At 45.8% G+C, this 12,958-nt stretch overlaps 1 protein-coding gene across 13 annotated transcripts in view; it reads right to left on the bottom strand.

Annotated features, from left to right (window-relative positions):
* Positions 1-12,958, bottom strand: part of LOC135903876 (uncharacterized) — a 367,982-nt gene that overhangs the window by 56,521 nt on the left and 298,503 nt on the right. For 11 of the 13 annotated variants that reach the window (XM_065434306.2, XM_065434305.2, XM_070535228.1 and 8 more), the window contains one exon: positions 2,262-2,347. In XM_065434306.2, coding sequence (XP_065290378.1) covers positions 2,262-2,347 — 86 coding nt within the window. Of the gene's footprint in view, positions 1-2,261; positions 2,348-2,506; positions 2,809-9,625; positions 9,848-12,958 lie in introns of those variants that run through there. The other 2 variants (XM_065434310.2, XM_070535229.1) reach the window with 2 other exon arrangements.

Raw genomic sequence — 12,958 nt, forward strand, 5'->3', positions numbered from 1 at the left:
CGCGCCGTGGGTGGTACTCTATTCGATCAAGAGAACCTGACACTCCTGCGAGTATGCCTTCAGGGAGTAGTGTTCAAGCGCAGTTTCGCGTTGGCTCACGCTCGGCAATATTGATCACCTGCACACAATCAGAGGGCAAAAAATACAGAAAGAAATATCTGGAGGAACGAGTACATGCAAATGGCTCGAACGGCATCTTAGTGCCACATGGGTGTTCGCGGCACTCCATCTTTCCGTGTAAGGGAAGTGTCAAGAATTTTAGAAGTTAATAATAAATCAAGCATTTTATAAATAAATAATAAATATTCGCATTTACAAGCAGCGCGAGGGAACACATTATTTTCAGTCCGGCGCAACCTACCGGCCCATTCTTACGGGGCTTACTTCAAGTGGACTTCACTACTGCTGAAAACAATTTACCTGCCCTTTACAGGGAACCTTCAAGAAACTAGGTGATCGATCTTCTAAAAGCCTGCGTACGGGTTCATATATACGCGAATATGTTTTTGTATATGAAACTGTTCCTGATTCTTTTTAAAAATCTTATGCCCTGTTAAACGGTTTTCATCACTATGAAATTATAATAAGTGTTGTGTTCCTTTCTATTTCAGTAGCTGACAGGGTAACCGCTACACATCATTTCTTACAGCGTTTAGTTATGTAAGCATATTTTTTTCACTAGGTTAAAGTATATTTATTGGGAAACTGCCATATTATCAAACAACTGCGTAATGTTACGCAACTAAGAACTACCGTACTACTGATCACCCAAACACAATGGAAGCGGGCAAAAGGATACATAACCTCAGAAAACAGCCACGGATGTAGCGGTATTGGTCTACCTTCGAGAACAGCCAAAGGTTTTATAAAAGCGACAATTTTTTTCCTTGTTTTGAAGCAAGCGGAGAAAAAATGCCCTGTGTCGAAAATTGCGGCGCTGTCACTCTTAACTTTCTGTGGCTTTTTGTACAAACCTTCTCTGTCATTATTCGTTCCTAGTCTTCTCAGCGAGAATTTTTAACCGTCAGTTGTGGCTGCCGCAGACGCAGAACCCCGGGCATTGCGCCATACAAGACGTATAACGTGTCACATCGCGGCAGCAGTATAGTGTTACATATAGCTACAATTTTGCGTCAGCTACAGTTCGTGTCACTGCTGAATACCAATGGGAGCTCCTCTTTTTTTTCTCGCGATACTACAGCAAACAATACAAAAATAATTTCGATCGCACTAAAGCCGTCAAAGCAAATTGTCAGGCCAACCGAAATCCTCTCTGAATTCACGCTTGTCAGCAGCTGATATTGCACAGTGTGCGTCGTCCCGCAAGAGTCGTAGTGACGGTAGCGTTCGCGGAGAAATTGAATTCCGCAAGACATCAAAGCGACGGGAGTCAAACGGCGCCAGCGCGAAAATAACGCAAACATACACGCACACAGAGGAAAAGGAAAAAGCTACCAAAGCTCCCAGCAATTTTTTTCTGCCTTTTTTTTTGCGTTGTGTCCTTAGAGTAGCAAGAGAGCACGCGACGTAGGAGTTGGGCAGAGGGGTTTCCTCGGATCCGCACTCGAGGTCGTCAGTTGAAGTCGTGCCACGTTCTTGGAGGCGGGCCTGCCTACAGCATGCGCTTGATGGGGCCGAATTAAAAGAGCGGGTCGCAATTTCAAAGCGAGAAATCGCGAAATTTTCTCCCCTTTGAACAACAGCCAGGCAGCCACCGCATGCGTCGCAATGAAAGTTTCCCACAGTTAAGAATGCTGAGGCTGAATCGGCGTCCGTTCTGTTGAAGCCTGATATGTGATATCACGGCATGGTTAGTTGACGTCGGCTCATCAATTGTAAACGTTTGCGCACGTACATAAAATACACGATTACACACATACACGAAATTCGAAGATTGTGGGATCGTTCCCCACCTGTGCCAAGTTGTTTTTTCATCCTGTTGCATTTCCACTAATTTATCGCTTCTTTATTTTATTTATTAAGCAAAAGTAATTTCCCCTATGTTGTCCTTGGTGTCAGTGTTGGCTTCTTATTGCAAGGTCAACTTTCTGGTGCCTGGTGCCCGGCCAGCTGCCGCAAGAAGTTATAGCTTGTAAGTCGCCGCACTGTTCTCGCGACGGCGTGTCCCGAAGAAGGCCCAATTCATGTTAATGTTTCTTTCGAAATCAAGCTACAGGGTAAAAAGAGGCATAACGCTGACAAATTTGCGTGCTCACGAACCAAATGTGCGTAAATGTTTCAAAACATTGCGGCAGACTCACCGCCCACAGTCCCAGGAGGAGGACCACCGAGGAGACGGCACACGCAGCGGAGAGCAGAACCATGAGCAGCGAGAACGTGAGAAGCACTGTAAACGAGGAAGAGAAAGAAATGAGTTAGTCAACCAAAAAGGGACATAAGCAGCGATGATGGCGGAGAGCCTGTGGAAGGTTGCCCGGTTAACACCGGCAACAGCTCCCGTGGGCTGAGAACCAAGAAGGCGCAGAGCATGCTGCACACAGCTTTCCCAGAAAGGAAACAGGTGCCAGGATACTGAGGGCATTGGCCTGGATAACGCCGATGCAGCGCTTGGGGTCAGCGAGACGCTGGTCAAGTCTCCGTGTCTCCAAGCACAGGCGTCGTTGTTTGTTCGTCACAACCAGATCGCCGCTCCTTGCGGCGCCTCACACAACTGCGCTCAGATCGATTTGCTTTGATGAGCTTATGTTACTTTTTCCGGTGTCAGAGCCGCCTGCCCTCTCCTGTTTGCGGTTTGTTAACACCGCATCTTTGCTCAGCGCTCTTTCGTAACATGGCGTCGACCATGGATGTAGTTGCGCCTTGATTCTTGATTTCCTTTATTTTGGCGTCCACGGTAACTTGCTGCAGTAATATATTAGGACGGACAGAGGTGAGCCGTTGATTTCTGCCATGTCTTCTGGTCATGACTCAGCGCAGCGCTATCGTTGTGGATCGCCTGGGTGACGTATTACGCCCCGTGTCTGGCACTGCCCTTTTGCCTTTCTTTTTGTTATTTATACGCAGGTGGTTGTAAGCAATGCCTCGGCAACTGGATGCAACTGCTGCAGCACATTTGGCAGGAATACGACCGCTGTATTTTGCTCTTGACGCGGTGCACGGCTGGCGAGGCGAACTAAGGGCAAGAACTGTCAGGCAAAACTGGAGCTCTCTCAGTATTTGTCATTTTCTATGCGGTGAGGATGGTGTAATCAGTATCTTGGCTACTCCGCTTCGCTATGTTCTAAAAAAAATTCTAATGAAAGTATGCTTCATATATACTTGAGTATGCTTCATCAATATGGGATCCCTGGCATTCAACACTAATACATACGCTGGAAGCTACACAAAACCGCTCAGCCCATTTCTTTTTAAATAACTTCAATCGGACAGCAAGCGTAACACACATGAAATATTTATTAAACCTGCCTCTCTTATCCGACTGCCGCAAACACTCACGCATTTCTCTTTTTCACAAAATATGTTATCATAACACGTTTTTACACACTCTTTGGATCAGGCCAGCACCTTTCATTTCTTCTCGACGTGATCATAATCAGGAAGTTAGCATATCGCATTTCAATACTATCATGGGCGCGAATTCATTTTTACCAATGACTAGCAAAGACTGGAACAACTTATCGCCTTCATTCAGTTTATTGAGCGTTTGAAATGTTTTACAGAAGTAACTCTAGGAGGTCCCATAGTCAAAGACTGAGGAGGGACCTCCATTAACAGGTATAATTAATCCACTTATGTTTAGAAACACACTTGAAAACGAACTTTTCTAATATACTTACTATTTGTCTTGCCTATGTGTATGTACCTTTTTCTATTGCAGCGTTTTCATCAGCATCATGATTAAAAAGTTAACAATGCATTTTGTAAATCTACTCTACATAATATGTTTTTCGAACCTCTTTCCCATTGTATACATCACATTTGTATTTGTATATTTTGTGCCTCTGGTTGTTATCATCGGATGTCAACTCAAATTTGGAATTATTACTGCTATTACTTATTTTGTTTGAGTTACTTTTACCGATGTTTACTTTGTATTCTCTTAGCCCCTCCCCTCTATAATGTACTATGTACCTTGAGGGTAAAATAAATGAAATGAAATGAAAGTGAAGAGAATCATAATTTGGATAAGGACGGCTCAAAGAAGAGTTCACTCGATATATAATGTACCTCCACGCGACTACCCATATATTGTACACAGTTTAACAATTGATGCATGAGTCCTCCACGTACTAACATAAACGGAAGGGCCAATGATATAGCACAGATCAAGCTTAGTGCACTATATACAGAAGGGAATTGTGTGCCAATTCGTACATAACTGTTCAGAACCACTTACACAAACACCGATCTTACACTGTGTTCAATAAGAAATCTTTTAAAGATGTGTTCGCCTTTTGCTGCAGATGACTTGCTCGTTACGCCCCCAGTACTTTCTCTATTACAAAGAGACGCTTGTCCAATCTTTCTAGTTCTTTTTTTTAAGCTCCTGTATTAGCAGCCTATTTCGGGCACTCAAGTTGATGTTTCTTCTAATCGAAAGAATGACACAGCAAAGAAATGACAAGGTGCCGAAATTCCGTTCGTCTTCTTTAACCCTCCATGTACTCGAAGATAATGTCGTCATCGTTTAAAACTCGTGAAGAAATGAATCTCACGAATTATGACGAGTTATCGTTACAAAAGGATCGCTGTTATTGCGTTTCTGAATGCGAGAGCAACATTTGCCGACCTTGTTGCTTACAGAAGTCTAGTACATTTGCAAGCGCGTTTATAAAAAAAAAGGAAAAACAATGATAGATGCAAGACGCGCAGCATGGTCATGCATGACAGCCTGAACACTACGGTCACGCCTAGTTGTTCGCCGACCGCTACGCTGATTACCATTAATCGCGCTTCCAATGGCCACAGAAAATATGCAGCATTGAAAACATGCAAACTGCGGCTTCATTTTCTGATGGCTTGGACTCTTCTGGATGTAAATTATTCGCAGTGTCAATCTAGACAATTGAATTGACTGACTTGATACCATCCCATTCCACCCTTTCGTGCGGTCATGTTTTTGATCACTAGTGTTATGTTTTGTGCATGCAGTCATGTTACCTGCCGTCCTGATTCAACCGTTATGGCGTTTTTCTGCTGGGATCAAGTTTGCCGGTTCTATTCCTGGCGGCAGACGTGGGCGGTATTGGAAGATAAAGAAATGCTTTCAGCGGCGACGCCTGTTAATTTCTGAAACGACGCAAATAAGAATGTTGTTCAGCTGTTTCATCTTATTTTTATTTAGCCTCAAGTTTACGAACGTAACCACCTACTTCAGCGTTTCTTGCATCCCACGTGTAGCCTTGAGACATGGTATGCTAGGAATTATGGACATTTATTTTTATTATTCTTTGTTTTACGGATTCCTTCCTTTATTCGGCCATAAATGCTGGCACGTACACTCTGGATCAAGGACGTGGAGGGACTCGAGTGGGCGTCTTATCCATCATTTACCGTTCCTCACAGTTGCCTGCTTTTCCACGTGAACTCTGCCACTAATCCAGATCCTTAACGAACGCTAAAGCCTAAAGTACTGCTTGGCTGCGTAGAGCTATTGATTTTGATATCGCTACTTTTTGGTACAAGATGTCGCTACTGTTCCGTGTGACCCAGTTTCGATTCTTGAAAGCTTGCGTAGAATTCTGCTCAGCAAAAAGCCACTCAGAGAAAATAACAAGCCACTTCGTTATGAACCCTTCGATGAGCGACAAAAAAGCAGCATACTACATGGATTACGTTTTACTTCGCTTGATGCTCTATTGCGGGTAAAAGAGCGCTGTCTTTGAGCTAGAAGAACACATTTTCATTTTTAGATATAAAATAAATAGAAATATGTTATAGACGTTGGGTTTTGCTTTTTGTTGGTGTTGTGACGCAAACAAGAAAATGAAAACGTAAGTAAAAAATGAGCAGTTGCGTAGAGTTTCAGTGTCTGTTCACGCTGTTATATACCTGTGCGTTCACCTCTCCCCCCGCCCCCCCCCCCCCCTCCAAGAAATAACTCTTGCGAAATTTTTGTTGTTGTTTTTGTTTCGGTTAAAGTGTACTTTAGACGCAACAGCCCTCTGCCGCATGTTCCGAGCGGCCTTATTATTATTTCTCATGTACTAAGGACCTGTTTCCGAGTGGGGCTTTTTCCGGAATTCTCCGAGTTGAAAGGCGCAGAGGTAGAATTCTAAAATTCGCCTTGGGTTCTTTCTGGAGTAGATGTCCTAAAAATGTCACGCGTGCGCGTACAACAATATCTCAAGCCTGTAGCAAACTTCCTGCTTGTACTGTTTTTCTGCCTTAGATAAAAGTCGCAGTTTCGCTCGAAAGGCGAAGCATCGATTGCGCTAGCAAATTAGCAGACAGCCATACGAAGTAAGGACAGTACTTTTATCGGCCGTATCGTAAACATTCGATTACTGACTAGATTAACAAGAATGGTGTCAGCGCGCAGCAAACATTAACACATCACACTCAATTAACGCGGACATTATCTGTCAAAATGCTGGCGTGAGGAAGTGCGGCAGCAGCAGCGAGCGAAGTGGCCTTCGTGCTGTCTATATGTTGAACGCAAATTGAGCAGCAAGAACACACGGCACACACAAAACTACGAGCCGTCGACATATTCTGCCCGCAACGCAGATCGCTCTCTAGACACGGCCGCCACATGCGCAGTTTCAGCCGGAGTGGAAAGCCGCCCTCCTTCTCCTCCCCACGGTGCCTCTCAACGTTGGGTACCTCGCGCGCGACGAAAGACGGCGCGCTTTCTCCCCGTTTTCGTCCCTATCGCGCGGTCGAGATTGAGCCGTGATCGTCAGTTCCCCTCGCACGCTTCCACTCGCACATACGGCACATGGCGCGCGGCGACGGTGTTATCGCCCTTGGACTTTATACGGAGCATCTCGGTAACAGCGATGGTGGCGGTGACGGCAGAAATGTGCCTGGAGTGCCCAATAAAAAAAAATTATTTCATCGGTGCATTCTCATCGTATCTCAGTATAAGTAGTCTCAAAACTAGACTCCTAGTTTCTTTTTAGGCTTTACACGTCACAGTGCCTACTGCGCAGGCAAGAACATCACAGTTTAAAGAACCTGCTCTTAAGCAGGAGCCATAAAGTCGTTGCAATATTCAAGGTATATTAATCTTTCAGCCTTCGAATAAAGTGTATATTTGAAGAAGAAGGAAATATTCACTATGTCTGCCTAAGCACGCTGTATTAGTTATTTAAGCACATAGGCATTCCCTCCATGTATATATTGTCAGTATGTATATTTGGATCTGCGTGCCATTTTCTTCTCGTTTTACTGTGACTGTGTGCCAGTTGTGCGTGCGCATGTAGACCGACTCTCTCTAAGTATCTTAGAAAAGATACATTTTATAGCTCTCTGATATAGCAGTAAAGATTACTGCACTGACTCTCCTTCTGACTTCTTGCCCTTCTTTCCTCCTTTTTTCTCGCCCACGTGTATGGTAGCCAACTGGGCTTTACCATGGTTAACCGGTGCAATCAGATCCAAATATACATATTGACAATCTATACATGGAGGGAATGCCTATGTGCTTGAACAACTAATATAGCGTGCTTAGGCAGACATAGTGAATATTTCCTTCTTCTTCAAATATACACTTTAATCGAAGGCTGAAAGATTAATATACCTTGAATGGCGAATCAGAAAGTCTCTAGCCCCTTTCGTTTTAGCTAAACTACGACTGATGATGCGAAGTCAACATATCCATTCCCAGCGGTGAACCTTTTTTGGACTGGCCTGGCCTTATCTGCGGGTAGCTCCGCGGCACGGCCCTGCTGTCAGTTGTTGAAGACGGCGGTTGTGCTTTTCAGGTCCACGGCGTACAAGCAACGAAGTGTGATTCGTTTTCTATAGAGCAAGGTTCGAGCTCCTATCGAAATCTGCAGTGAAATGCAGCTTACGTATGACGCAAGGTGTCTCGCTTCGAGAAGTGCGTGTTCGCAAAAGGTCACAAAGACTTGCATGACAAAGAGCGTTCGGGGAGGCAGCGTGCGTCGCTGACTGACGACAGCGGCACCTCAAATTTAGTGCTGCGGTGGGACAAATGTCTGAGCCCGTGTGGGGACTATGTGGACAAATAGTGTAAGGTAAGTAGAATAGTGCGTATATTTCTAATTACCCCTGTACGTACGTTATTTTGGCTAATGAAACATATATATATATATATATATATATATATATATATATATATATATATATATATATATATATATATATATATATATAAAATACTTATAAAAGAAGGGTAACGTATACACAAAATGCTAAGCACCTTTTGGGAGTATGTTGGCAAAACTGAGCTTTCTACGGGTTAACGCCGCGCCACTGCTTTGTGGAAATTGACAATAACGAAAAACATTTCGTTTTCTTCTAGACCTGCGCTGGACCGCAATCTCACAGGAAATCCTAACATTTATTTTGCAGTCTTCCAGGAACTTTCGCAGTGTCACTGGCAGGTCTGCCGCAAGCCTCTAGCAAGATTTAGCGCGCGAAATTGAAATAACAACGAAAAATGAAATATAACTCTACAGTCTGACAGCATCTCCATACCGCCGCTAATATTATTTTTTCCGTTTATGTTCCGTACGCGATGCTCAGCATCGCGTACCACACTCAGCATGGAGAAAAGATGGCGGTTCCCGCCTCTGTTCGCGACCGCCTGATCATCCCGCCGCTTCCCAAGAACATGCACCCGACGCACCACGCCGGGAGACGCAACAAACGAGCAAGCGACCTTGAGAAGAACTTTGGTAACAGCAACGAGGCGGTGTACGTAGACGCGGCGCGATATGGAGGAAGGAGAAGCGCGCACGCGATAGCGGTTGTAGACCGCTCGGGTAGGTGCCTCGCGAGCGCCACGGTGACCACGGGACACACGGAAGCGGCCGAAGAAGCCGCGATAGCCCTAGCGCTCGTCGCGGTGCCGAACGCTGCGATCGTGATCAGCGACTCGCAGGCGGCAATCCGCGGCTTCGCGCGCGGTCGTGTCTCGCGGGAAGCGGCCCGCATACTCCAAATTTCTGACGACGGCGACTCGTCATCGCCCTCGCAACCCCAAAATTCTACGGTCTTCCTCCTCTGGACCCCGGCACACACCGATGTTCCGCTAGCGGGAAACGAGGCGGCCCACGCCACGGCTCGAGGTCTCACACGCCGAGCCGCCGCTGATTATGTGGCCGCCTCCGCCCCCGAGAGCGGTGCATCGGATCTGCCGGATCGGGACACTACAACAGAAACACAGCAACAAGAAACACACTGGGCGTGGGGCGATCGCCTAACCACGTTCAGAGACCTCACCCAACACTACAGACTCGAAAGACGCAGATTCCCGCCACCACACGATAAACTGAGCAGGAACGAGGCCGTGACGTTACGCTTGCTCCAGACACACACCTACCCTAGCCCCGCTATCTTACACCACTGCTATCCGCGTTTGTACCCAACAGACGCGTGTAAAACATGCGGACGCAGAGCAACGCTGCGACACATGCTCTGGGAGTGTACCGGCAACAACGGTAATCAAAGCAGCTCCGTTGGCGACGCGTACATAATCGCGGCTGTTGCCAGAGTAGAAGGCTCGAGCTCCGTTCTTCCCGACGCCGCCCCGGATGCGGGAGCCGCCGGGGACCTTCTCCGTAGGCGTCGCCGCCGCTGGGAGGCGGCTATCAGAAGTTCAGAGCTGGCAGACCAGCTCTGGGCCGTCCGGCAAGCCGAAGATGCCGCTCGAGTCCAAGAACTTCGAGCCGTCACCTGAGGCCACCACACCAAGAACTGCCGGACTATTCTTTACTAAAGTTTCTTCTTCTTCTTCCGTTTATGCTCGATGGCAGCCTAAGCGCTTTTTAGTATTGCAGTCGCGAGAACGAAGCGAACCTTTCATATGGTAGCGGAAACCACAAGTTTCCTGTTCGAGTTCTCTCAAAGCGATGTTTTTGCGAAAAGATGAAGTTGATGCCAGGATCATGGCAGGAATAAAGAGGGCCTGCAAATGGCGCAAATCCCAGAGAAAGTGCTCAGCTGGAAGACGAAAGTCGTTCTCTGCTGAAGCGAAGCGGCGGTCGCGCAGAAATAGAAGCAGTGAATGACGTTATATAGCCCCTGCTGCTTGAACGCTTGAATAGCGGACTATTTCGGTTCATGCTTGCCCCTCAGCGATCCCATTCCGCACTCATTTCAGTGGCACTAAGCACACAGGAAAAAAACACGTGGGACATTACGAAATCCTTAAGTGCCGGCAGATGCCTGAAAAATGTAAGTGCCAGTGGCACCACTGTACCGTCGTAGCCTCCATTTGTCCCGGTTTCTTGGTTGGTGCCGCTGCTGAAAAGCACCCTGCGGTCAGATATTACTGTTGTCTATATATAAACAGGAATAAGGTGCCTCAGAAATGGTGGCGAACGTTTCGACAGGAGGACCTACCTTCGTCAAAGGCCTTTGACGAAGATCGAAACATTGGCCAACCTGTCTGAGGCACCTTATCCCTGATTATAACCTTTATACTACATTGCACTATTCCATCTGTTAGCCCATTTCTTAATTGTTTTTGTCTATATAGCAAGCTTTGCTCCTATATTAAGTTTCTCTTATATACTTCTACTCAGTGGCAATTTTCTGCCTTCACGGTAACATGTATTTCTATCTTTCCGAGACTTTTCTATCTTTCCTAAAAAAGTAAAAAAAAAATATGTCAGTCAGAATTTTCGTGAGCTACAAGCCTGGCGGAGGACCCTCTGTTTTGCGGGCATTGTGTTTAACGGACAAACAGTGTGCGCCTCTCACCTGATAACCTCTGTAATTCGACACATATTAACCTCAAGGTGAAAAGGAATTGGTTTTCATGGATATGCGAGTGCGCATCTGTCTATTTCTCCGTTTTGCCAGTGCTTCCCCTGCACGCGTCTTCCGCCTGATTGTTAGCCTTTCAATGGGAACAGAATATACGCTTGATGATGGACAGACTAACATTTTTTAGTTTCGTTAAAGCCTCCGTGTTTTTTCCTGACACACACATGTTGAAAGGCATCTGCTCTCACACCCTTGAGTAGCACGGAAGCGCTACGCTCGGATAGAATTTGTTTGTATAGTTACCGGAGGTTGCTAGTCCGAGAAATACACCTTCAAAGCGCGCGCGCGCGCGCATGCACGCACGCACGCACGCTCGCTGAGAGGGAAAAAAGAGGAAGAAATGCAAGGATGTCTACCAAGTGGCATCCGATGTGGTGGTTTGCAGTGCGAAGAGGGAAATGGAATTGGGAATTGGGAAGAGCTAGGGAACTGAGGTGATGTTGAAAGCGTGTTAAAAGGCAGTCGTAGAAGCCCCGTCGTCTGCAGGTCTCAAGTGGCGCTTTGTGCCGATGATGCTCAAGCCCATGGTGGTCGCAATTACATTTGAGGAAGCCCTTCCATAGAATCAGCTTACAGCATAACGTAGAGGCTGTCTCTGATCATCAAAATAAAGGCTAGTACAGCAGAGGATCTGTCCGATGGTGCACTCTACACCACTTCCTCCGCCCAACGTGCCCCCGACGTGCAGTCCAACGTGCACGAGCATCCTTGGATTGGTGGACATCCGCGCCTCGCACCTCTCGTTGTCCTTTGCCTTTTGATTGCTATGCTGCTGCTGGAGGGCACCCTATTGCGTTTAGTGAGGTAGTCAAACTATGGCACGTGACGTCTGCAGGCGCGCATCCTCCCTCATCGTGCAGAGACCGTGATACGAGAACAAACAGCCGAGAAGATAAGAATCGCGAAGGTAAATATCAAATAGAATAGGGTAGCAGATGGGGACCGTTCTCACAAATGCTTCTTTTTGTAGGCGGTGCAAACGTATAGTGCGCACCACAGGCACTGGGGATGGGCTGATGCGAGATGCAAATATCCGCACGCACAAACGTGCCTATCTAGATGGTAGGGTGGCTTATTATTATACACGTACTTCGGTTCACTAAGTGAACGATGCAACAATTCCGCTCTTTTACTTTCCCGAAATAAAAAGAAATATCAACTATGATACTTAAACATCCTTACCAGTCCTGAATTCGTTGGCCTGTTAATTTTCACGGGATCAGTTTAGCCACACTCTGTCCTCGGAAAGAATAGGAAACAGAGGAGATATACACAAAAAATAACAAATACAAAGAAACACACTATACTATAAACATATTATATGGCTTCTGAGAAGATACCTACTTGCTGATGTAATGTGATTTGCATAAACCATCTGAGGCGTCATCATAATTCTGTTCTCACAAAAGTAGCTTCAATTTCTTAAATGACACTGATGCCTTTCTTGGAAAGCGAAGTGTTGCCATCAAATTAATGTTTCTATTTTCAATTGTGTGAGTTCTCCATACATAACACTTCTCGGACATTCTCCTAGCGTCCATGTTATTCTTTAAGGCAAGGATTATCTGTGTGAGCAATGAACAATTTTGTTTTTCTGACAGGCGCAAAAGGTCACCGAAATATCACGAGCATATATGACTTCGAGATACACCGCCATTATAATTTTCTGCTGCAAAAGACCCGCATGAGTCGTCAGAACGTATTTCTACATACTCATAAACGCGTTCTCCGAATTTCGGTTTCACGGAAAGCTTTCTGGAAGAGAAAAAATTCCGTTTTACCTCCAGTCGCGCATAAATGAGAAAGCATTATATTTTTAATACCGTGATAGAAGGAGCTAAGCTGGTGCATAAACACGTGTCGCCGGTTACTCCTTGGCTCTTGAACAGGTGGCGCAGTTACATAAATAGTTTTGCGTACTTTTTTTACATACTTCTTAAGCGACGAAGGGCAGAAAAAGAATTAATGCAAACACAATGACCTTCTCACATAGCACTCAAAACACCACCACGAAATCACAAACTCTCGAAGCTAC

This window comes from Dermacentor albipictus, chromosome 3 (assembly GCF_038994185.2).
Source record: "Dermacentor albipictus isolate Rhodes 1998 colony chromosome 3, USDA_Dalb.pri_finalv2, whole genome shotgun sequence".
In the NCBI taxonomy this organism is placed as follows: Eukaryota; Metazoa; Arthropoda; class Arachnida; order Ixodida; family Ixodidae; genus Dermacentor; species Dermacentor albipictus.